The sequence below is a fragment of the Bactrocera dorsalis genome, chromosome 4 (genome assembly GCF_023373825.1).
Source record: "Bactrocera dorsalis isolate Fly_Bdor chromosome 4, ASM2337382v1, whole genome shotgun sequence".
Lineage (NCBI taxonomy): Eukaryota > Metazoa > Arthropoda > Insecta > Diptera > Tephritidae > Bactrocera > Bactrocera dorsalis.
The window spans coordinates 30,363,086-30,390,828 of record NC_064306.1 but is presented as its reverse complement, the minus strand read 5'-3'; the positions used below and the strand labels follow the sequence as shown (position 1 = coordinate 30,390,828).

Here is a 27,743-nt window from a genome sequence, read left to right as displayed (position 1 = left end):
AGCTCAAAAATTCTAAGAATAAAGGCCGTAAATATTATGAATCTTTTCGCGATTAACGATTTTAGTCATTAAAAATCGTGCTTTCATAGGCGGATTTTAATTTTTGTATTTGACTCTCATTTAATTTACTTTTTTACTTTCAGTTTTTATTGTTAAAATAAGTTAAGGTTTTTATGTGATACCGAATTTGTAAGAATTATATTTTCTTTTATTAATTTAGCTACTTGTGAAAAAATCCTTCCAGGGTTTTATCTATATTGTACTTCCTTTCCTTAATTTATTTTTGTTTAAAAATTATGACTTTTGCGGGTATTCATGAAAAATATTAAAAAAATTGAAACTAGTTTAACGTCTCTTCTGTGGGCTCCCGGCGTTCTGACCCTCTATGTATGTGGCCTAGCATTGTCCTAATAGAATCCAATTCCTCACTCATTGGACAGAGTTATCCACTTCTAGGCGATTGCTTCCTTCAGGCGGTCCAATTATTGACAGTATAGGTTCGAACTAAGGCTATGGGAGAGTAGATCATAGCAGATGATTCCTTGTCAATCTCACAAATCACATAGGAAACCTTCCGGACGGTAAATTCTCTCTTGACCACCGTTTGTGCCAGCTCTCCACTGTTCGACCTCAACCTTTTTTGTTTGGCGATGTCGTAAAGGCACCCACTTTTTATCACCGGCAACCATTCGTTGCAGAAATGGATAGATTTTTTTACGATTCAGCGACGGTTCCCAGATGGAAATTCGGTGCAGTCGGAAATTTATTTGCGTTAACCGAATTTGCGTGAGCCGAAGCGCACCAAATCATTTTAGTTTCCGCCTTTATCGAAGAAAACCCGTAAAATATCGCATATTTTTTTCTTTTTTGACACGTGTTCAAACGACAAAACTCTATGAAACAATCACAAAACTGTCTGAAAAGTCTATTTAGTACGCAATCTTCTCCTTTAATGTAACCCGCATGCACTTATTCAACACGAGATAAAGATGACTGAAGTCATCTTTTTGAATAATAATGGATTTCTTTCTCTCTAGACCTTATTTAATATATCTTTTGCCATGTCCTCAGCTAAATAATACTTTTTGAGACTCTGAGTAGTGCAATAAATGTTTGTATGGCAATACTGAATTAATTTCAAGTAAAGTCCTTTTATACAAGCGAGTGGCCGGAGTGTCAATACTACATCCCATCTAATCTCGAATGATTTTAATACATAGCCTCTAATTTTTTTTTTTGGATTTATGCAGGTTTATATAATAGTATATTCGCCTTACCTACTTACCTTTCTTTAAATATATATACATATTATACATGTCTATAATATAGTATTGTATACAAATGAATCAACATGGCGTATACGTAACTTAATGCTTTTCAATGCATTGAGAACATTGAAATGATTTACATGCAATATTGTTCAGTAAAAATATTGATAGAATTTCTTTTTTAACTAAAGTTAGTCCAAAAAAAATTAATCTTATTACAAGACCGCTAAGTCTATATCCTTCACTCTTCATAGTAATTTCTGACAAAATTTAGTAATGTACTTAAGTCTCTAAGGGCCTTGAAGATTGCTTTTCTTATATATTGTATTTATTTTAGCGGTTCATTGACCGTTTGTAAGAAGTTTCACTAAAATATCATGTTTTATTGCCACCAAAGCGCTTAGAACCTGCTAAATGCATGGTTATACACAGCGTATACGTGACCTAAGTTCACCAATCAAATGATAATGGAATATAACTGTGGAATTGCACCCAAATGGTTCGGATTAAATTTAGTATGCAAATATTGAAAGATTCAATGGATTGAATAACTTTATACTTTTAAATAGCTTTAAGAGCTCAGTCTCAGCCTTATCAGTAGCAAATCAATTTCACCCCAACAACAACAACCGAAGTTTGTAAAATGTTGTGTCAAGTGAATTTATTGCCTGTCCATTCTATGTGACTGTATGTAACTATGTTCATATGTAGCAAAAATATATTGAAATTGCCACAATTTAACACGACACGCGAACTGTTGCTGGAAAGTATTTATTTACGATACAACAACAACGTTGGCTGAAGCGCTAACTTCAGCGGTTAACTATGCGTGATTGTGGTTACTTTGCAAGCGATACGACTAAACTACGTTTAAATGATGGTTCATATGTACATATATATATCTACATATGATAGTACACCCAAAATAAAAAAAAATATATGTATATTTTCCAACAATAAATATATATGTATGTATGTATGCATGTATATAATAATTTTTCTATAATAAATTAAAATCAATGAGCTTTTCAACTGATTTAGACTACCAAAATACCATTTAATTCCAATATATGTATGTATGTAATTTTTTTGATTACAAACATATCTTTCAACTTTCCTCTCAAATAAGCAATATTTTCCCTTAAATATTTTTGTTTAAATTTTTTCTCGCTTTCAATCAAGCAAATTAACTCAAATATTTTCAAGTGTACTCCTTGTGAAAGTGAGTAAATATGTTTGTAATTATTTCGGAATGTAATTTAAGCGTCACTCTGACGTTAAAATGACGTTGACCTAGTTCCGTTCAAACGGTACACGCTGCACATTACTCTTCGGTGCGTTCTAATTAATTTATTGCAACCCTTAACGATAACAACAACAACAACAACAAAACGGCACAAAGGAAACAAGTAATATATATTTATGTACAGCAACAGACGTATACATAAGTATGCTTCCCCGAATGAAATTATATAATTATAGGAAAATTGTGCGTTCTTTGCTTTTGAGGCACTTTAACAGTTCTTTAATATAATTTTTTAATATTAAAATCATATAGTTGTAAAGCTATAATTTCGGTTCAATTCCTCAGCTTGATTGAGCCATTGATTCCGAGCCAATACCAACTCCATAGATAGATATTTAAATAGATATTAATTGAGGTTATGTACTGTGCCCTCTCCTATATCACATATGGTCACAAAGATCCAGCATTTTGAATAAATCCAGGAGCTTGCTGGGTGCGATGGAGGTGATGTGTTCCTTAACCTCGTACATGGATCCAAGGGCCTTCAGCCTGCTTCTAAAAATTGCTAAGCAATCAAGAATCGGGTGTGCTGGAAGTTTCCGGTTCCATGTCGCAAAAACGGCAATTTGCCCAAGAGGCTCTGTGGCTGTCTCTCTGGAAAGGTAGGCCGATGCAAGGACGAAGTCGGAACCTTACTTGTTCGCCACCTACACCGCTATCCTGCGATATAAACTCTGAAATGCAAAATACATCTAAATCGTTTCTAACCACTACACAAGAACGAGGTCTCTCGCTAGAGAGGTCCCAAATTACCTTGCATTTTTTGAATTGCGGCCTCTTACCTTTTCTCTCAAGATCTATGGCTCTAACAGTCCATAACAATATTCGTGTCGTTTGAAAAGACACAGTGTAACTTCTGCATCAGTTGACATATGACGAAAACCTCCGTCCAATATCATCGTATATTGGTGGAAATTTGTGGTGTACATGCTCTAACTGAGCGATCCTGACTAAAGTGTTTTGCACGATTTATACTAGTGATTTAGGTTTGGAAAACAAATAACGTCCTAGGTGGCCAAAAAAGATGAGAAACTGGAAACATTACTCGATAAAGATTATTGCCAAACGCAAGAAGAGCTCGCACAATTTTTAAAATTCACTCAAGCTCCCTAGCACCCAAAACGTTTAAAAGCAAACTTGATGTCATTTGAATTGAAGTCAAGAGACGTTGAAACACCATGCCAGAAATGCTGCATAAGCATTACAAAAAGTAGTAATTTTTGTGTCGGACTGTGACTGCTGATAAAAAATACGTGGATCTATAATGACAACCCAAAACTTGGGCAACCAACCAAATGTATGTTAAAGCTACATGACTTCAAAGTAATGCTCTGTATTTGGTGGGATCCGGAGTGAGTGCTGTATTCTGAGCTTATGGTTTTTTCGTTCGAACTCAACTCTTTATACTCAGAAATTCGAGGTTCGGTAGGTGGTTGTTGATCATATTATTCCAAAGCTCATACATCTCATTTAACTCAACTTCCTGAGTGTAGCAAGAATAATGGAAATCGAAAAGTGAATTTGCTACTAGATCCCGCATTCGTTCCTAAGATTTGAACATTATTTTCGATATAATTTTATTCCAATACGTATGTCTTACAGAGATCTAATATTGGTAGGTCCAACAAAGGAGCAACTTCCTAAGGGAAAAACGACTAGTGCAAAATTTTATATCAATTTCTCAAAAACTGTCCGACTAGTCGGGGTTTACAGTCATAAACACCCTTTATAGCATATCCTACCTTTCCTTCTGGATCTTACAAACATCTTGGGAAACATAATAAACCTGCCCACATATAACAATCTCAATCATATACTATACTACTGTGGGCAAAAAAAATAGTAAGACTTTTTAGTTTAAATTTTTCGCGAAAACTGTCTTCGTCGAAATATTTTTTTTCGTTCGGAATGTTGGAAAAAGCCTTCGGTGATAATTGCTTGTCGCGAACAAGCATTTTTGATTGGTACAAATTATTTAAAGAAGGTCTAGAACGCGTGGACGATGAACCACCTCCAGGACGGGATCGTTAGAATATCGGAACGATCAGTAAAAACAATTTTGAAAGGTCATTTGGGTCTAAGAAAAGTGAAAGCACGATTGATTCCAAAATCAATCAATTTCTTTCGAAAAAAACGTCGCATTAACACCTGTGAAATAACGCTTTCGGACTGTAAGGATATCATGAAATGTATTATTACTGGATCTATGCCCCGAAAACAGAGACAAGGACGATTGATCGTCCCAATATCGTGCAAAGGTGAGCCAAAGCCGAAATAATCACATGAAAGCAGGTCAAAAATCAAAGTTATATTGACAGTTTTCTTTGATTATCGAGGTGTGGTTCACTCCGAATTCCTTCTGACCGGCCAAACTGTCAACAAGGAATACTATGCGTCGTTTGCGCGAAGCTATTCGTAAAAGAGATCGGAATTATGAGCCGACAATTCTTGGTTTTTGTACCACGTAAATGTATCGTCGCAGACTGCATTGGTTGTTCGTGAGTTTTTCAACCAATATCGTGCCGCAACCACCGTATTCGCCTAATTTAGCTCCGTATGACTTCTGGCTATTCAGCAAACTGAAACGAATGCTAAGGGTAAACCGTTTCGAGTCAATTGAAGCCATTAAACGTGAATCGCTACGCGCATTGAAAGCTATTCCGGAAATTGAGTTCAACAACAGTTTCGAGGATTGGAAAAAACGTTGGCACAAGTGTATTGAGACCAAGAGCAATCACTTTGAGGGGACGACATGGATTTTGAAGAATAAATTAAGAATTTTAAATTTATGTACAGAGTCTTACTATTTTTTGCTCACATTAGTATGCACAAAAAAGTACAAAAAACAAAGAAGAAAAGAATTATTAGAAAATACAGTGGCATGTCCAAACTTCCAACGTTCATATCAAAAATAAGCAATAAAGAATAGTTTTTCTATTATCTAAAGAACTTTTGCACACGCGTAGATATATAAATAAAAAATCTTTGAAACACCTGTCTCTACTCCACTAGTATACTGGCAGTAGGTGACCATTTAACCTATTGAGTCATAGTTTCCACAGGATAGAAAGTGAAATGAAAGTGAAAAACTACAAAACTTTTTTGAGAACTTGGCAAGCAAGTGATGCATAAAGTTCTACCAAAGACTCCTACGACATTTCGCCGTCAAAACTTTAACACTTTCACGAAACGACAGTGAATATGTATGCTTGTATACTATATGTATGTATGTATATAGTGTATGCATACTTCAATTACGTATGTATGTTTACATACATGTGTAGTGTGTTTATAACGTCACTCCTCAACGATTTTTACGACATGCTTTCCGCTCAAGTCGACATTTGTCCATATATCACTCTCCCCGCAGCAATAATTCAGGCAGCTGTCGTTAACTTCAAAGCAAAAGCGCAAGAAGAAGAAATAATAATTCTCAGAACTTAAGAAATTACTTGGTCTGGTCTTGAGTTGCGTAACGCAAAAGTAACGGTGCGGGAAAGTATGTGTTAAATGGAAAGGAAAAAATCCAGTGCAAACCCTCCCTCCCTCGTTTATTTATTTTTTTCAGTGAGAACCTACAAGACGTGCGTTAACCCACTTCAGGTGACTTCTGTTGCGGAAATTTTGTGTTGGCGGTGGAAATGAGCGCGCCCTATAATATAATACAACATTTACAGTTTATCGTATGTGTATTCAAATTTGCAACATATCGATTTTATGATTAGAAACTTATTTTGCAATATTTAATTTCATTTTATAACCACACTTGAGTGCGCTGTCGTCAATGTGGGGTGAGTTACAGTGCAGTCTTTCGTTACATTTCGTTTCGTTTGCTCAGTCAGTGCAATGCAAATTGTTAAGTGTCCACTATATCAACTGGTGCTGTGATACGGTTGCGGTCGGCCGGTTAATCTGCTGACTGTTGCACTACTTTGCAAAGATTTGTTGCATAAATACATACTGACATGTGCACATACTTATGCAGGCGCCTACAAATACATGTGCAAGTAAACGTCCATACAATATGGATTTTATACTCGTGGCAGACTTTTGAAAGATAATCAAATTTATTGTAACCATATGCTTATATATTATCTTAATATGTACATAGATATGTGTGTGAGAATATATTAAACAGTGAACTCAGGTTAAAATAACTTAAAACGTTTATTTTTCAGTAGCTTAACTTTTATAATCACTACTGATGGATGAACAGAAATATTATTATAAAGAGGGATCCAATTCGATGTTCCTTACTTTTTAGAAAAAAAAAACACAGAAACTTCAAATTTCATGTGGAAGGTTTATAAACATTCCAAAGAACATTCTTTGGTCTTTATTTTTTCAAGATTATCTCTTTCAAATGTTGGCCGCGGCTACGTCTCAGATGGTCCATCCGTTGAATCCAATTTTCGATGTATTGTTCGAGCATTTCGACTGGTAAATGGCGAATGACAAGTGTGATGTTTTGCTCCAAGGCTTGAATGGAAGCGGGATTGTCCGCGTAGACTTTTAACTTTACATATCCCCCACAAGAAAAAGTTTAACGGTGTGGTCTTGCTGGCCAAACGACCGGCCCAAAACGTGAAATTATCTGCTCACCGAAGTGTTCTCTCAATAAATCCGTTGATTGATACGATGTTGAAGCCAAATGTCGCGGAGATCACGAGTTTCAATTTCAGCTATCAAATAGTCGGTTATCATGGCGTGGTAACGATCGCCATTCATGATTACGTTCTCAACGGAATCGTTTTTGAAGAAATATGAAACGATGATTCCACCTGCCCACAAACCACACTAAACCGTTGATTTTTCTAGATGAAATGGCAGCTCTTGAATCTCTTTAGGTTGCTCTTCGGTCAAAATGCGGGAATTTTGCTTATTTACATAACAATTGAGCCAGAAATGGGCCTTATTGCTGAACAAAATTTGATTCGAAAACTTCAGATCTTCTTCGAACATTTCAAGTGCCCATAGAGCGCAGTGATGTCGCTTGGGAAGGTCGAGCGCCTGCAGTTTTTGCACAAACTGTAGATTTAAGATCTTGACGTAAAATGGCAAGTCGTTCCATACGTCAGTCCGAGTTTCTGCGAACGGCACCGAATCGACTCTCCATGGTCTTTGTGCACACTCTCACCTATGGCTGATATATTTTCTTCACTGCGTGCTGGGCATCGTCAATTCGGTCGAATATTATCCAAAAATGAAGGCTGGGCCTCAAGAAGGGTGATGCTGTGACTATTGGTATCGGGTCCACGTATTCGGTACCTAGGGGCTTGAACAGTTTTGGTTGGATTTTGGTCAAAAGGTAACTTACTTTAAGGAAATTATTACCGCAAAATTTTATTCCGTTATAATAATTAATTCTTTATTTGTTTACTGGAAAGTGAAAGAATCAAGTGGAATTTTAAATTGTGTTATATGGAAAGTAGGCGTGGTTGTAGTCCGATTTCGCTCTATTTCACAGACTGACCTAGGAATATGAAAAGAATGTTACGATCCCAATTTTGTCGAAATCAGTCAGTCGGGTCCCGAGATATAGGATTTCACCAGAAAGTGGGCGGTGCCACGCCCATTGCCCAATTTTCAGACCGGCTTCGATAGGGCCCTCTTTTACCATCTGTACACTACCCTTATAGAAAAATTTTACGGGACTTCTGTATTCATACTCAGTAGTACTCATTTTATGCAAGAGACCAACCTAATTCAACGCGCTTTTTTTTTAAAGAGGAGTGAAAGACGGGGAAAATGTTTAAGCTTATATGTTAAGTAAAAACTCTGTAGTTTAGTAAAAAAATAAGTATAGATCCAAAAATGCGTCGCATATTGGTAAAGTCTGATTGAGCTTTCCAAAAATTTGTTGAAGCCCCTAACTTCAATTTCGTCTATATCTACTGATTTGCCGAAAATATAACTGTCGATACGCTTTGACCACGCCGTGTCCCATGCAATCGTGACAGTTTGCGTCTCTCAAATTGTTTACTCTTTGAACTCCTACTAATTGAACGCGATAATTCTTGCTAAGGGAAAGTATTTCAATAAGCCTCTTATGTTCCATCCTGGGAAGGACTTCGAGACCGCAAATGTGCTGATTGCTGACCAAAGCTCCCACGATATCCATAGATTCAGTGCCAGAATGGAAGAGGACATGGAAATACCGGCTCGTTTCCATCATGATAAAATTTTGGTAGGGGTGCCGATAAGCTCGGCTTTGCATTTTTCAGCGATTTCACGATAGCCAAGCATCCAAAAAGGTTTAATATGGAAATATATTCATGCAATTGCTAATTAGGTCATGCTCTCCCAGACTAGCTTTGAACGCATGTTAAAAATATAGTCTCTCGAACTTCTTTCTTGATATAGACAATCGGAGTTGTTGACATTGGTTGTTCTGGAACCCCATAAAAAAGTGGGGCGACATAAATTGCATATCTGAGACAGCTGATTAAAACAAGGATATTCCACTTTGAAGCGTTTTAGTTTCGACTGCGGGTTTTTAGCTACTTTTTTAACCAAAACTCAAACTACAAGTAAATGGTGACTCTCTGAGCAAGCATTGGCATTTTTATACTCTCGCAACAAAGTTGCTAAAGAGAGTATTATAGTTTTGTTCACATAACGGTTGTTTGTAAGTCCTAAAACTAAAAGAGTCAGATATAGGGTTATGTATACCAAAGTGATCAGGGTGACGAGTAGAGCTAAAATCCGGATGTCTGTCTGTCCGTCCGTCTGTCCGTGCAAGCTGTAACTTGAGTAAAAATTGAGATATCATGATGAAACTTGGTACACGTATTTCTTGGCTCCATAAGAAGGTTAAGTTCGAAGATGGGCAAAATCGGCCCACTGCCACGCCCACAAAATGGCGGAAACCGAAATCCTATAAAGTGTCATAACTAAGCCATAAATAAAGATATTAAAGTGAAATTTGGCACAAAGGATCGCATTAGGGAGGAGCATATTTGGACGTAATTTTTTTGGAAAAGTGGGCGTGGCCCCGCCCCCTGCTAAGTTTTTTGTACATATCTCGGAAACTACTATAGCTATGTCAACCAAACTCTATAGAGTCGTTTCCTTCAGGCATTTCCATATACAGTTCGAAAATGGAAGAAATCGGAAAATAACCACGCCCACCTCCCATACAAAGGTTATGTTGAAAATCACTAAAAGTGCGTCAACCGACTAACAAAAAACGTCAGAAACACAAAATTTTACGGAAGAAATAGCAGAAGGAAGCTGCATCCAGGCTTTTTTTAAAAATTGAAAATGGGCGTGGCGTCGCCCACTTATGGACCTAAAACCATATCTCAGGAACTGCTAGACCGATTTCAATGAAATTCAGTATATACTATTTTCTTAGCACCCTAATGACATGTACGAAATATGGGTGAAATCGGTTCACAACCACGCCTTCTTCCAATATAACGCTGTATTGAATTCCATCTGATGCCTTCTCTGTATAATACAATATATACATTAGGAACCAAAATAAAAAAAATATGTAAATGACGGATAATGAAATCTCGATTATCACTTTATCATGCGAGAGTATAAAATGTTCGGTGACATCCGAACTTAGCCCTTCCTTACTTGTTTATATTTTCACTTCCTACCATTGCTACACTTATTCGGTGTAGTCCGTACTCTGGATATAACGTTTACTATATACAAGTAGTACGTTATAAATATATGTATGTATACACCGAATGCAACGCTTTTGCTGCAACTACATCGTACATATGTAACGGGTGATTTTTTTGAGGTTAGGATTTTCATGCATTAGTATTTGACAGATCACGTGGGATTTCAGACATGGTGTCAAAGAGAAAGATGCTCAGTATGCTTTGACATTTCATCATGAATAGACTTACTAACGAGCAACGCTTGCAAATCATTGAATTTTATTACCAAAATCAGTGTTCGGTTCGAAATGTGTTTTATCGACAAATTTTGTTCAGCGATGAGGCTCATTTCTGGTTGAATGGCTACGTAAATAAGCAAAATTGCCGCATTTGGGGTGAAGAGCAACCAGAAGCCGTTCAAGAACTGCCCATGCATCCCGAAAAATGCACTGTTTGGTGTGGTTTGTACGCTGGTGGAATCATTGGACCATATTTTTTCAAAGATGCTGTTGGACGCAACGTTACGGTGAATGGCGATCGCTATCGTTCGATGCTAACAAACTTTTTGTTGCCAAAAATGGAAGAACTGAACTTGGTTGACATGTGGTTTCAACAAGATGGCGCTACATGCCACACAGCTCGCGATTCTATGGCCATTTTGAGGGAAAACTTCGGACAACAATTCATCTCAAGAAATGGACCCGTAAGTTGGCCACCAAGATCATGCGATTTAACGCCTTTAGACTATTTTTTGTGGGGCTACGTCAAGTCTAAAGTCTACAGAAATAAGCCAGCAACTATTCCAGCTTTGGAAGACAACATTTCCGAAGAAATTCGGGCTATTCCGGCCGAAATGCTCGAAAAAGTTGCCCAAAATTGGACTTTCCGAATGGACCACCTAAGACGCAGCCGCGGTCAACATTTAAATGAAATTATCTTCAAAAAGTAAATGTCATGAACCAATCTAACGTTTCAAATAAGAGATTTTGCAAATTTTATGCGTTTTTTTTTTTTAAAAAAGTTATCAAGCTCTTAAAAAATCACCCTTTATATGGTATATTTACTTAAGTGCTTAACAAAGTGTACTTGGCTGTGGGGAAAAAGCCTCAGTCACGGAAAAGCTTATATGCAACAGTTATTGCACAACTACATATATGTATATAGTATACATGTATGTATATGTATATACGAGTATGTGCAGATATGAGAAAATGTGCTCGAACAGATGTAAACATAACCTATTTGGTATGCACAATGCAAAAGTTGTTGAGTACATAATCGCAAAGGCTGTGAAGAAAATGAATTGAATTAAGTGTCTGTTAGTGATGGATTAGTTTTACATCAAATTTGGTTACGACTCACTGTTGGGTAATTATTCAACTATGGAAATTACATATATGATATGTGATAGATATCTTTGGAATTTTATTACATAGTTATAAGTAAATGAATTGTGGAATCTGTTCATGTCATTATTAGAGCGCTAGCAGATTGTACGAGAGATACGAGTATGTTTGATAGTTGATGCCGGCAGGATTGAATAGAGATTTGCACCTCATCATTATTGTTGAGCACACACAGGAGAACTCATGTTCAAGTCAAAGTGCCTACCGTTCATCAACTGGTTAAGAATGAATGTGATATTGAGCGAGTTTAGAACATAGAAAACGATACGAAAATTAAAGTTTCGACGTAATAAGACAAGAAGGAACTAAAATGGGCATCAGAAGGTGTAAAGTATACTATGGAATTATAAGAACGAAACCTTGTGCCGGTAATGGTTTTTATGTATGTTAGAATGCAGCTGGAAAGTACACCTCAATTGGGAGCAGGTTACAACACTAATAAGTTCTAATCGTCGGGCGTGCTTTCATCCGACCATATCTTGCAAAGAAGCTGATCATCTTGTCAGTTCTTCGCAGCTGTATTGGAATCAACCGGTAATCTATCGACCCCAGCTGGTTTGCTGTTTTTTAAGCGAGTAATTACTATTGGGACCTTATATTTGGGCAATAGAATCTATTCCATCGTCATCGATTAGAGAATCGCGTTCGCCATTTGTGGATGTTAGACTTTCACCGCCGTTTAGCAGTAAGGAGAAGTGTTTCCTCCGTAATTTCGGTATGCTCCGAAATCAACCACTAAATCACCACTTTGGGTCCTACAAGAGTATGAAAGCCATCCGTTAGTCGCCGCATCTTTTCGTAGAATTTTCGAGCTTCGAGTAACTCTGTGCGTCTCGCTTTCTTTTTAAACTCTTGATATCTGTTCCACCCCGCTCGTGTTGTGTTAAGTAGGCTGTCTGCTTTCTCTCCGCTGCGAGACGGCAGTCCTCATCGTACCAGCTGTTCTTTTGCTTTTCCGAGAACCAATGATCTCGTTTGCAGCTGTACGTAAGGAGTTTGAAATGCCATCCTACAGTTCTCTTATATCGAGTTGCTGACGAGTGCTCTCAGAGAGCTGGAGTGCAAGTCGAGCAGAAACCCGTTTCGCTGTCGGTTGTGATAGGAGCTTCTCGAACTCGTACCTTCCATGTGTTTGCTGACGGGCGTGCTTTACTGTACAGCGGTTGGTGCGTATCTTCGCTATAACAATGTAGTGGTCCGAGTTGATGTTAGGTCTAGAAATAAGTTTAAAAAGCAAACATACCCAACTTGAGTTTGAGGATTTCTTAGGATCTGTCGTACATTTGAGATTTGTATTTTTATCGAAAGTACTTTTCACATTTGAAATCTGTATAAAATTATTTAATTTCAAGAAAAGTATTTAGTATTTTCACTTGTATTCGATTCTGAAAATAATCCTTACCGAATAAACTAATCCTGAAATATATAAAAATTGTGTTTATTTTTTAAGTTAATTAGTTAAAAGTATCCTCACATATGCCCTTAATTTGATCGTCGATACATTTTTTTATAGATTTGTTTTGTATATGAAAAATTTAAAAAAATTGTTCTAAAGAAAAATTATATATCTGTACATCAATTTGATTTCTCCCACTTTCTTCTTTTCTTTCTCTCTGTACTTCTTCCTTTACTCAATCTTTTTATTACAGTTTATGAGAAATTTTAATCGAAATTATGCATTTGCCACGGAACCAATATCCGATCCCAAACAATTACATTCGATAATTCCGCTCGGCGATGACACCGGTGTGGATGAGTTGCTGTTGGTAAGAGATTTTTCGCTGCCTAATTACTTAGTATACTCGTCTATGTACGATTGAATGTCCTGTTTGTCAATATGTTTGTGATTTAGCGGAATGTTTATCTTTTGCTCGGAATATACAAAGACATACACTATACTATATATATATATATATATACAAATATATATGACTATATATTGCTATACTCTCTCACATATCATAAATACCTTAGGTATTTATGTGCAAACATACTTTTTTTCTTATATACATGCATACATATCTACAAATATTTATTGCCTTGGCTTTTAATGTGATTTTCGTCAGTTCAAAAGGGTCATTTTAAACTTTTTCGGCTCTCTTTTTCTCTTCAAAATACGAATGGCCTCCATATGTCACACTTCACATACATATTTACATTCATATATATAAATATGTATATCTTTTTTATGTTGTTGCTCGTCTTTATGTATTTTATACTATATACATATATATATTTATACTATTATCTTAGCGATATTTTATGCGCGTCTAGCACGCAATAATTTCTCCTTGTGCCTAATTTCATAAGGAATCACCGAATTCCTTTTGCTTCTAGAGTTTTGCTTGAAATTTAATTAAAAGCGAATGCCGCAAACACTCACACATAACCACTTAAATTTAATTATATACATACATAATAGTACATACTTTCATAAATGTTATGTATAAATATTTATCATATTTTCTGTTTGCACTTTTATTAATGAAGTATTTACTTACGCATTATTGGATAGCAACATAGTCCGGGTACATACATATAAACATTAGGGTAACCTAATAAAAAACTCTAATTATGGGTTAAAATGAACTGTGCGCAAAAAAAAAAGTGTCATTGTATTTATTTTGAAAATTCTTAATTTATTCTTCCAAATCAATTTCATCCCCTTCAAAGTAATCCCCTCCCGATGCAATGTACTAATGCCAACGGATTTTCCAATCTTCGAAACACTGTTTGTAGTCACTTTCCGAGATGGCCTTCAGTTCAGGCCCGTAGCCAGCTTTTCATTCGGGGGGGCTGAAGTAAAAACATATATGTAGAGTATAACTTTACAAATTTTCTGTTTATTAAGAAAAAAAACGATATAATTCATATACATATTACTTAAATGATTTGGTAGTTGTAACTTAAATAAGTAATATTTTTTCTTTTCTTCTTGTTTTTGCCATATCATTAAACCCTCGTCGAGACCAAACGGTCTATACACTTAGTCCGAGACCAATGGTGCTTGGCTAGGCCCGCTATGTGGTTTACATACATTTGTATGGAAATACGTGTTGTATTTACGCTCATATATGTACAATATAGATAGATTTTTTGAAATTTTCTTACCTCTCAATTTGATTGAAATCAAATTTACCGCTTTGTTCACGCTTGGCGTAGCAAAAGCGTTCACAAAAAATGTAACATTTTGAGAAAAAATACATTTTTTTCTTAACCTTTTAAAGCGCTCTAGCGGCTAAAGTATTTGACTTAGGTTGGTCTAAATAAATTGCACCGGTTGGGTATTTAAAGAGCTTTTCAGGCCCCAAAATTGCCCCCAAGGCCCCACCGGGGGCGTGGCAATAAGCGAAAAATGGGTTTTCACCATGTCCCCCCCTTTGTTTCACTACAGTTGGGGGAGGTATGGGGCCGGGGGAGATCAACAACCATTTTGCGAGTTAGTTCGCCCCTGGTGCTTTCAGGGAAGCCCTCAACCTTCCCTCTATCTCTACCAGCGGGCGTCGCAATAAGCGTTTCACAAAAAATGTAACATTTTGAGAAAAAAATACATTTTTTTCTTAACCTTAAACGCTCTAGCGGCTAAAGTATTTGACCTAGATAAAACATACAAACCAATTTTGGACATGCAATGAACATGAAAACAGATAAATTAACCGTGCGAAGTGATAGAAACATTCCAAAGTTCATATATTTTTCATACAAAACATATGGGGTCTAGCCAAGCACCATTGTCTCGACTTAAGGTGTAATATTATAATATCCTTTTTTTTTTTCGTCCTTTTCGATACGATATCCTAGAGTAGAAGTTTTTTTTTCTGAATTCTATAGACATAAAAATTCTATGAAGCTACCTGGAAGCGCAAGTCGTTTGCTACACTCTAAATATATTTAAATAACATTTAAAAACAAAATATATGCCTGGCCAGACCGTTGGTCTCGACGAGGGTTAATTACTTCATCTGGATCTATTTCATATCCCAGTGCACTGCAATAAACAGCAAGTGCACTCAGCCGCTCATTGCCATCACACTGCGTGGTAAAGTTTTTATTCTTTTTAAGGTTGAAGAAAGTTCTTCGAAGGAAGCGGTCCTCACTGGAAGAGTTGGTAAAATTGTAGCCAGGTAGTGATATTTTTAAAATACGTTGCATCGCAATGTTGCAGTAATTTCAACACTTATGGTTGGAATCTATTGTTGATATGCTGGCACACCACAATCGATACTCTGATTTTAATGCTGTCATTGATATTTGCTCCTCGAAGTAAATAGTTAAATTTTTAATTCTTCGGCATTATCAATTGCAGCAAAACCTGGGAGTAGAATTTGAATGACGAGAGTATATCCTCATTCACTAATAAACGTTCTGTCATCTTTTGAATCAGAGCATCAACGCTTGGAATAAAATATTGTAACTCTGAAGTGGCTTTCAGGGGTTGTGCAAGGTGGATTAGCACGAGTAGTTTGACGGGAAGTGTCAAAAAGATCTTTAGACATTTGTGATGCTGTTTGGAAAATATCGTTTGAAAAAAACCATCGCTGTTTCTGTTGTAGTTTGTTGTTTTAACGGTTAGCTAATCCCCGTTAGGATGGTAAGGGTTGTTTTTTTTTTTGGTGTGTTGTCGTCGAGATCATCTATCGGTAGGCCCAAGAAACGTGCTGTTTCGACGGGGTCGGACCAAAGGGAAGAGGGTGTTAGATGGGTGGGGTTTGTGGGGCATGCAAAGAGGTCGCCAGTGTCATGCGGAGACTCGTTGCATGCAGGACATACATTAATACCTAATGTCGGGGTCGATTCTGGATAAGTAGGAGTTTAACCTGCTACAGTATCCAGAACGAAGTTTGCGCTAGGGTCACTCGCGTTTCTCGCGGCAACTGGAGCTCTTCATTTGCAATAGGTGGTGCTTTGAACTTCAAGAACGCCATTCACGGAAGGGAGTCGGTGAGAGGTGTTAATGGCTCCACTGTGAATGGCGGTCAGTGCTGTCCTGAAGTCTGTAGCGTCCCGAAGTGCGGTCGGCGTACTGTACGATGTCGTCGACGTAGTCGAGGAATGACCTCTTGATGCTCCTAGGAGGGCGGCTCCGCTCCAAGCAGATGGCTGCAAGGGTGATTCCTACGGAAACACCCCAGCCAGGAACTGCCTGGAGAGGAGTTCATTATGCTCCTTTACAAGAAGCATGCGCGTCTCACTATGGGAGGTGTTCGATGGGAGACATCAAGAGACAATCCCGTCGTAGTCCGGAGTGCTGTGTTCTGGCAGTCTGTAGTGTCCTCATCTGCGTGCCACTGCATTCAGGCGACCATATCGGTGCTGCGTAGTTGAGGACCGGCCGGCCGATTGCCTTTTGTAAGTTGCCAACAACGTTTCTTTGTCTTTTCCCCATGTGCCTGCCGGCCTAGCGACTTGAGGATCTTGTTGCGGCTCTGTACTTTGGCGATAATCGCGTCGTATGGGGAGAGAAGGAGCCATAGACTATCAAGGGTTACGCCGCTAAAATTTTAGGGTTATTGACAGTCGGAATTTTGACGCCGTTCGACTGCAATATCAAGCTCAAGTCTATACTCCTTCGTCGTCAGTTTGTGAATATGGTCGCTGTGGATTTGGTGGGGGAAAAAGTTGGAGATTCCGTGCAGTGAGGAAACGAGAAAGGTCGGAGAAGGTAGCTATTCACTGTTCGAACACATGCCATCGATCCATTGCCCGACGTCAATATCGTGCAGTCCATCAGCGTACGAGGTTATGGAGAAAACCCCCTCTGGTGGTTGAGGAAGTTTCGAGATATAGAAATTAAACAGTAACGGGGAGAGGACACCACCCCCCCCTCTCCCCCCCCCTGCGGAACCCCCTGTTTAATTCTTCTAAGTTTAGATGTTTCACCTCGAAATAGTACGGATGACTGACGGACCGTTCAGATAGTTCATGGTCCACCCACCTCTTAAGCCCTGGAGGGAGAGTGGGTTTTTTCAATGTCCTGCAGTAGCGTTGTGTGGTTGACCGTGTCAAAAGCTTTTTGACAGGTCCAACGCTACGAGGATCGTTCTTTCGCAGGGTGGTTTCTGGTTGAGGCCACGAACTATCTGGGGCTTTTTATGACGCTAAGTGCTGTGATGGTGCTGTGCACTTTGCGGAAATCATGCTGGGTGGGCTGGCTAGGCTCAGGTGGTAAGTGAAGGTCGGGAGTAAACAGTACAAGGCCTCAACGGTCTTCACTACTGGGGAAAAGAGAGTTATTGGTGGATAAGAATCGCTTTTGTTGGCGGGCTTCGCAGGTTTCAAGAGTGGGACCACTCTTGTGGCAGCGTTAGGCTGAACAATTGCCCACAGACGAATAGACTAAGCAAAAAATCGCTTTTCTCTACCGCTGCTAAGAAGGTTGATGCTTTAGACGAAATGGGACCAGTCTTACTCGAACAATTATTTCCAAACTTAGTACAATGAATTTGAAAAGCTCCACAAAGCTTATAATGCTTTCATGCCTTTCTATAAACCTTGTTTCACAAAGGCGAACAAGTCGTCTTTTTTTTGCTTTCTGGTGCGTGCTTCTGTATAACGTCCTGGAAAGTTATGTTTGCATTTGAATGGTTTCTAAATAAAAATTTTTCTATTTCATTGACAATACCAAGGCAGTTCCGTATTGAACGTGCGTTTTGATACAGTTGTCTTATCCTTGGTTTTGCACTCCACTTAAATGCCCTGACATGTTGCCCTGCTCCGTCATATCCCTGTCCAACCAACTTTGCCATATCAAGATGGAGATTCTGTACAACGCTTAAGTATGACTTTTGATAAGTTTTCAGTCACCGTCTAGTGTAGTTGCGTACGACTGTTATAGGTTTGAGCTGAGTGTGTATAAGAGTTTCAAAAGATTCAGTCCAGTGATAAATCTTTTTTATTTGCGATTTATTTAAAAAAAATTTCCTTATTTCGGGGGGGCTTCAGCCCTCTAGCCCCCCCCTGGCTACGTGCCTGCTTCAGTTTCCGTCTTCACTGTGTTTGAAACTCCTTTATCGTTTAAAAAACGGTGTCCCCGTAGCGGTCTTTGAGCTTCGTGAACAGCCAAGAAGTTGCACGGCGCCAGAAATCAGGTGATTACGGTGGTTGCGGAACGATATGGGTTGAGTTTTTGGCGAAATGATCACGAATTACGAGGGCAGAATGGGATGGTGCATTATCGTGGTGTAAAAAACCAAGAATTGTCTTTTCTGTCCACAATTCCGGCCTTTTTAGGCGGATAGCGTTACGCAAACGACGCATAACGTTCAAATAATATTCCTTGTTGACTGTTTGACCGGTTGGAAGGAATTCATAATGCACACCTCGATAATCGAAGAAAACAGTCAACATGACCTTGATATTGAGCGACTTTGGCGCGATTTTTTTGGTCTCGGCTCTCTTTTGGCACGATATTCGCTCGATTGATCGGTTGTTTCGGGGTCGTAAGCATAGACCCAAGTCTCATCGTCAGTTATAATGCATTTCATGACACCCCGGTAGTCGGAAAGCATCGTTTCATACACTTCAATGCGACGCCTTTTTTCCAAAAAATTCAATGTTTTCGGTACCAGTCGAGATTTGACGCGCTTGAGGCCCAAAACATCCTTCAAAATGGTAGTGGCTGAGCCTTTCGATATGCCAACTTCATCAGCAAGGTCTCTAATTGTTAATCGACGGGTTTTCAACACCAAATCTTTGATTTGTTGAACGTGAGCTTCGTCGGTTGAGGTTGATGGTCGCCCTGGACGCTCTTCGTCTTCGACACGTTCACGGCCGGCTTGGAACTCACTATACCACTTGTAAAAAATTTTTTTAGACATAGCCTCATCATCAAAGGCTTTCTGCACCATCCTCAACGTATCCGCAGCAGAAAATTGATTCCACAAAATTTAATGCAAATTCTTTGCTCAACAAATTTCGACATCGCAAAAAACGAAAACTCATTTATAGCAGCTCACAAAACGACACGTATCTCAAACACTAATGAATATTTTGACATAAATGTGACTGACAGTACAACCTAAAAAATAATAATTATCCAAATCCTTCGATGCGCGCAGTTTAAATTCAAATGTGACCTTATTTTTTGGGCCCAGTTTACAATAGCGCGCCAGTCGTTCTTCTTTTTCGCTGTTTGCCGACAATCTGATCGTGGTCTTTCTCTGCTTCCCCTGGCGGATACGGTGTCGAATAATTTCAGAGCTGGAGTGTTTTCATCTACTCGAATGACATGAGCTAACCAGGGTAGCCGCTGTCTCTTTATTCACTGAACTATGTCAATGTCGTCGTATATCTCGTACAGCTCATTGTTCCATCGACTGTGATATTCGCCGTTGCCAATGCTCAAAGGACCGTAAATTTCAGCAGAACCTTTCTCTCCTTAAAACTCGTAACGCCGACTCATCAGATGGGGATGCTTTCGTCCGACTATATTCTACAAGGAATCAACAGACAATCCATCGGCCGCCGCCGCTTGATTGTTAAATGCTATTCGAACTTATTCTTGGTCAGACAATGGAACGTCTGCTCCATCGTTATCAAATGGGGAATCGATCTGAAGGCATCTAGGTAGCTTGATGATTTTTCCTATTGTGTTAAAGATACCTTCTTTGCCCTTCTGATGTTAAAGTCGACAAACATGATTTTGATATCGTGGCGCGGCAGCTCGCATTTGTGCGCTCCAAGTGCTCATAGACGTCGTTGATGGTCACATTGTCCTTCTCTTCTGTCGCCACTTTGTCCTGTCCATAGCACTTCTTGGACGGTGGTGATGTCAGCCTTCACTCTTACGAGGACATCAACCAGCTGGACAGCCACATCTTTCCAATTAAGGGACCGGAGATTCCAAGTGTGCCCTTAAATTGTAAACCTTAACCACGTTTGCAGTGGTCATCATCAAAAGGGGGTTCTCTCATCCGAGGTTGTTTTGATCTTGAACACTCCCAATGTGTTTTTTATATGTCGGATCCCTAACTCAGCACACAACCCTGGTGAAGTATGTCTCGCCTTCTCACGTTAGCTGTTTGAAGAGATGTTTTTTGGCTATCCAGAGGATACTTGGCTTAAGACCGGAAGTATTGAGCTGCTTGAGTCATATGTAAAAGAATCGTTTCTGTCCACTCCCAAGCGAATGGCGCTCAGAGAATTTTCTTCACCTGCGTGAACTTCTATACACGGCCCATCCTTCACACATGGCTCCATAAATATTTAAAGAGAAAAAATATCCCTACAGGAAACTTTTTTGGCTTAATTTTAAACATTTGATATCTTTGAATGAATAGTGTCAAGCGTTTTATGAATTTTCCTAAAGAGTTACACATATGAAAAATTTTCCTTTTAAATTAAGTTAAACATTTTTCAATACAGGAATATTTTTCTTCTGTATTTAGGTTAATTTTAACCCATATTTTTTTTTTTTTTATTTTGGCTTACCCTAATGTAGAATTATAATATAATATTCTTATTTATCTATGTAAGCAATAAGTCATTAGATATCCATTAAGCTCCACTACGCATACACTACGGTTTTTACGAGCTCAGCCGTCTGGCGCTAGTTTAAGTGAATATCCTTGTACATGTACACTTTGCATAATTATACGCAAATATATACTGACAGTGGTATATACGCTTTGGGTTAGGGCTCGAAGATTGCAAGCATATATGGGAGCTCTGCAAAAATATGTTACGCTTAAGAAGATTATGATATGATTGTTTTGCGGGAAGCTGGAATGGAAGGTTCTCAGTTACTCTACTCGTGTGGGCGATGGTGCTCAGCGATGGCACCCACGGTGCTTTCCTACTAACCTGATCAATGCTATTACTTTTTCAATGTTAACCCATAAAATCATTATACCTTCTTCCTAACCTTTTGGCGGCACAAAAGTAATTTCTTTGCGAATCGATACAGATGCGCTTTCACTGATTCCTTTCTACGCAGTGTATACTATTATATACTGTTCCTCTGGTATGATCGGCATCATATTGTTTGAGAATTGAAAAGTCTCAATCCTTCGTACGGCATATTTGAAGCTTTTTAATGTCGTTTGAGAACAAAATACAGATTTCCGCATTCACATCGAGCTGAGATCTATAAATCTTTCTCATAATCTTTCTCTCGAACAGCTCAGCTTAGCAGAAGCGATATTACCCCTAGAAATACAAATTAGATGCACTTTGTTGAAATATTAGTCTGATTGTGTCAAAATGGCTCCACTAAAGTTCTTTTTCGGTCGTCATCACGAAATAACATAATATTTGCTTGGTATTGAGTCAATTTATAATAATGAATAGAGAAGTGTTTCAAAAACCCATATTTTCTACAGAAACTAACTCTAGTTGAGATTGTTAGAGAGATTTCGGAGACCATAAAAATGTATTATGCCGCTCATTCATTCAGTTTTGCCTTTGGAAGTACCGACTTTAGCATTTTTTACTAAAATACCATAACTTTCAAAGGTTCAAAGCTTATAACGAACGATGTCAGCAACTTAGAATTATATCCTTGACAGCAAAGGGAGTGATGGTTATTGTAGGTGTATCCGCTTTTCCTGCGCTAGTCGGTGCTTACCCACGGTCTTACAAATATGACTTTTATACATCTCTGCCGGCCCATAAACCGCACCAAACCGTAATTTTTTCGGTATGCAATGGTGACTCATGGAGTACGTGTGGATTGCTGCCTGAACAATAACGCATATTTTGTTTATTGACGAAGCCATTTTGACAGAAATGAGCCTCATCGCTGAAAATGATTATACGATGAAAATTCGGAGCATTTTCAAGTTATTGCTCAGCCCAATTCATGGACATACGACGCTTCTGGTGGTCAAACGAGTTCACTTATTGCGTCAATTTGATCTTTTAAGGATGTTGGCCACGATCTTTTCGCGGAATTCGCCGCAATGATCACAGAGATGCCCAAGGCTTGAGAACGACGTGTGAGAGATTGAATTGGTTCTTACTCAATTGACACTACGGGCACTTCTTTATCTCTCTGGCACGGGAACATTTTGTACTGTGCCTGTGGAATCTAATTTTTCCACTAGACGCTCAATTATTGATCTGACAGGATGATTATGACGATCATAAATTGGACGTAGCGCTTTTAAAGTTGAGGCCACTGACTTCGAATTTCGATAATAAATTTTAATAATTTCGACTCATTGTTGGATCGTACTATGAGTATATATCTTTCCATGATAAAATGGCAAACCTTAGTGAAAAACCCGTTACCTACTTTCTAACAAATCCTTTAAGAGCGCCAATCGATAGTGTGGAAGTTGGCACAGCAAGAATGTTTTGTCCTTTTCATTGGTGGCGTTTTTTTTTATTTGGCGGGTCTCAGCGCACAACCCTTGGGAGGGATGTCTCGTCTTCTCTCTTTAGCTCGCCTTCAAATGGATGTTCTTTGGCTACCCAGCGGATACTTGGTCTAAGACCGGAAGTCGTGAGCTGTTTGAGCCATTTGTAAAAGAATCGTTGCTGGCCACTCCCTAAGTGAAGGCACTCAGAGAACTTTCCTCATTTGCGTGAACTTCTACACATGACTTCATCCTCCATCCATGTAAAATAAAATTCAAGTTTTGAAATACTTTTAGTATATTTTCTTCCTAAATCAGAATTAAAGATTCATTAAATTTTTCTCCCACGATTACTAGTATTCTTGACTGTAAGTTGAGTAAATACTGGCGTCTAAGTATTTGAACGGAAATACAAAACTTTCACGGCGGATACGGGAATTGAGCGCTACACAACAAAAGAAAAGAGAATAGCGGGGCAATTGAATGTATTTTCAAGTAGCGGCCGGAAATTGCAAATATATTTACACAATTTCGAATAAAATACACACACACACATACAAGAAAAGTTAGAGTTTCCTAGCAATCGAAGACCGAATAATTGAGCGAATGCGTGAACGAGTGCTTATCTGATGGAAAAACGCACGAAATGTGTAGTTAAATGAGTGATTGACTGGATGAATGAGTGAATGAGCGATTGAATGAATGAATGCCTTGCTAAATGTGCCAAACACACAACTGCACAAACTATTTGTGGTTATTAAAATGCTGGCTAAAAGTGAACACAAAGCAAGCGAATTCTTGCAGCTGATTTTCTAGAGCCTTCATGGCGCACGTTTGTATGTTGCTTTGCGGCAAGCAATTTCCCTTGCACCTATGTGCATACAAACGTGGTAAGCTTGGTATTTTTACAGGCGCCAGCTTGCCGATTTCCCAGTAGGATTTTGGTGAAATTGGTATTGATTCTATGAGTGCGGTGTGATGAGCGTGTGTGGGCTTTAAACCTGTGGCAACCACAACCAGACAAACATTGTGCGAATTGTGCCAACACGCGGCACAATGACTCTGCCACACTATGGCTTTTCTGCTTGTTTTCGTTCAGTATTTTGCTTGCTGCATTACAACAACTGTCAGTGTTAATATTGTTGATAGACACACTGTTGTTGTTGCTTTAGCAATTTGCTTGACACAATAATAAGGCAATATCAGTGCGGCTAGAAATTTAATTACCGTGTACTCGGCAAGTGTGTGTATGTATGCTTGTTTTTCGGCCTACATAAGGGATGTTGTATTTTTGATTTTTTTTAGTTAAAATTGATAACATTAAACACATATTCTTGACGTAAAGTTTATAATTCACAATCACTACTTGTCATAAAGCATCGTAAAATCATAAAATTATAATTTTTTACACTTGTTCAAAAAAATTGTCGTTGGAACAATGGAAAATGAGTTTACACATTTATAATTTTCAATTATATCTTTTCGGATCGTTATAACTTATACATATACTACATTATGAAACCCTGTGAAACCCCTAATTGAATCATAAATAAAAACGTATTTTTCCGTTTCTCGAAGTTCGCCTCCAAAATCGAAATAATTATCTTCGAATTACGAAATTGAGCTTATTAAAATAGGAAATTGGAGATTCCAAGTGTAGCCAGGTCCTTCTCCACCTGGTCTTTCCAACGTGGAGTGGAGGTCTTCCTTTTCCTTGCTTCCGGGTACTGCGTCGGACGACGTGACCTAGCCAGCGTAGCCGCTGCCTCTTAATTCGCTGAACCATGTCAATGTTGTCGTATAACTCGTGCAGCGCATTGTTCCATCGAATGCGATATTCGCCGTGGCCAACGCGCAAAGGAACATAAATCTTCCGTAGTACCTTTCTCTCAAAAATTCCTAACGCCAACTCTTCAGATGTTGTCATTGTCCGTGGTTCTGCACCATATAGCAGGACGGGGATGATAAGTGACTGCTAGAAGTTGGTCTTTGTTCGTCGAGAGAGAACTTTACTTCTCAATTGCCTACTCAGTCTGAAGTAATACCTTTTGGCAAGGGTTATTCTGCGTTGGATTTCGAGGCTGACATTTTTGTTTGTGTTAATGCTGGTTCCAAGATCGGCGAAATTGTCTACAACTTCGAAGTAATGACTGTCAACGTTGACGTGGGAGCCAATTCGCAAATGCGACGACTATTTGTTTGATGACAGGAGATATTTCGTCTTGTCTTCGTTCACTACTAGACCCATTTGCTTCGCGTCTTTGTCCAACCTATAGAAAGCAGAACTAACGGCACGGTTGTTATGGCCAAAGATATCGACCTCTTTTTCGCGCTGTCAAAAGCTGCTTTGAAATCGACAAAGAGTTGGTGTGTGTCGATCCTCTTTTCAAGGGTCTTTTCCAAGATTTCGCGTAAGGCGAATACCTGGTCAGTTGTTGATTTTCCAGCGCTGAAGCCACACTGATCAGGTCCAATTAATTTATTGACGGTGGAAACGCTCCATAGAACCTTATACGCGAGACCACGATAGTTGATCCAGATTGTGGGGTCTCCCTTTTTGTGGATTGGGCAGAACACACTTAAATTGCAATCGTCGCGCATCCTTTCGTCCGACCATGTTCTACAAAGAGTCTCATGTATGCTCCTTATTAGTTCTTTGTCGCCGTATTTGAATAGCTCGACCGGCAATCCATCGGCCCCCGCGACTTTGTTGTTCTTCAGACGGGTAATTGCTATTCGAACTTCTTCATGGCCCGGCAATAAAATGTCTTCTCCACCCTCTTTATTAACTACTTACTATAAATAATAAGAATCCTTTTCAAAGCCTAATTTCTAACATTGAATTTTGAAGGCTAGCTTCGAAGATCGAAAAAATTACAATACATATCTTTTTGCTTATGACTCAATCCCACGAAAAAATTGGTTTGGTGCAATACCCAAGAATAAGTCGTTTTTGCCGTGGAGTGTTTTTTGTGGTTTTCTGTGTCCACAGCTTCAATTGTTACAGTTATGTTTGGCTACACAAATGAACCAGTCGTAGCAGCCGTTTTATATAATTGTTAACTACCTATTTAACGTATTAATATTCTTCTTTCACATGAGTGCACCCCTAATGTGGCACTCGTAGAGCAACATTCCAATCCAGGATGATGTTGAGTTATCGAAAATGATTTTCTTATCTCGCAAGCTTCTGAAAGCAAACATTAAAGTACGCACAAACATTGAGGTATTTTATTTCTTATGTACATATATAGTTCATATAAGCAAACACAGACAAAATTCATATAACTACAATTATATGTGTACATAAGAGAATACTGTTTGACATATCATAGATTAAATATGGTCTTCCGCCGGAACAAAACAAAGAGAAGATATGATAAATGGGAAAATAATAACCTTAACTTAAGTAAGCAATAAGTATTACCCCTAAATTTCATTTCTTGAGAATGCAGTTTTTGCGAACTGTAAATTTTTAGTATTAACCAGTTAAATTCGTTAGAAGGAGTGTGTAGTGACTTTGAGAGAAGACGAGAACGATGCCACATGAACCTTACTGAGCTTGGTGCAACCAATCTATATATTATTTGAAACAACATTATTCTTATTCAACACTTTTTTCAAACAAAACTTAATCGAGTTCTTCTTTAGTATCTATGAGACGAACTAAACTTTGCATAGTATCCTCTTCACGCCAGTTACTCGTATAAAGCCAAGTTATAGATAAATCAGTGTAGTGAACCTATAGGTTTCAGAGAGTACCCACGTTTAACATAATTCAGTTATGTTAACCACATTTAACATTTACATATATCTATTATAGTTCAGGGTTGTCAACTAGGCAATAATCAACACAAATATTAGTAGAATGTTTAAGTGTTTTCAGCAATGAGAAACTACTCAGTTTTCTTATTAAATTACATTATATATACTTGTATGTAAAAATTTTACAAGGATATGATCAAATTTGACGCGTACTGAAAAAGTTGGAAGGCAAAATTTTTGTTTATGGCTAACACAGGCAGGCAGGCGGGCGGATGGGCGTACTTCGGCGGAAATATCAGCGAACATTTTTGTATATAACCCGTTATATTAAATCCCATATTCACGTATTATCTTTTGAATGAAAAGTTGCTTCCGAAAATTTAATTTTGAAGTATTTTTTCCATTTACAATTCCTTCTTGGAAATCGTAAAAAAAAATTATTGCACTTGAGATTTTCCTTAAGCGTGATGGCTTTCACTCAGTTCTCATACAAATTAAAACATAAAATCAAATTGGAATTATAAAATTAAATATCTCAGGCGAGTAATTAACTTCGCTCAGTCGCATGCACACACACGCACGCACACAAATGAGGCAGCATAATGCAATTAACTCTGCACGTGAGAGCAGCATATTTCAACGTTTCCTTTCGCAACTCTCCGACCTGACAATGCTCATACAAACTCGTACAAGTAGAAACATACACGTACATGCATAGATACATTCATACATACATTCATACTCGGGCATAGAGATGCATACGTGTCGTATACGTAACCTAAATGGGTGAGCACAACAGCAAAATCCCGTTATGCCCTGCGCAAGGGCAGCAAAAAACACAAATAACAGCAAAACAAAAAAAAAACAAACCACTCGGCGAAAGAAAAATAAAAAATAGCACACAGGTGGGAATAATCGTGTCACGGCGCAAGTGAGTGTGTATCCATAAAAAAGCTTAACCTGGATAAAGAGAAAAAGTTCAAAGTACGGCAACAACAACGTAGCAGTAAAAGTGTAATAATGACATGCTCAGCCCTTAGTTATACCTCAATTTAGCTGTTGAGAAGTAAAGATAACGGAAG

General features: G+C 38.4%; 1 protein-coding gene across 19 annotated transcripts in view; it reads left to right on the top strand.

Moving 5' to 3' along the window:
- The window catches only part of LOC105224246 (disks large 1 tumor suppressor protein), a 155,748-nt gene that overhangs the window by 54,201 nt on the left and 73,804 nt on the right, over positions 1–27,743 (top strand). For 18 of the 19 annotated variants that reach the window (XM_049456221.1, XM_049456222.1, XM_049456223.1 and 15 more), the window contains one exon: positions 13,249–13,365. The exons of the other annotated variant lie outside the window; for it this stretch is intronic. In XM_049456221.1, the coding sequence (XP_049312178.1) occupies positions 13,249–13,365 (117 nt within the window). The remainder of the gene's footprint in view (positions 1–13,248; positions 13,366–27,743) is intronic. 19 annotated transcript variants of the gene reach the window in all.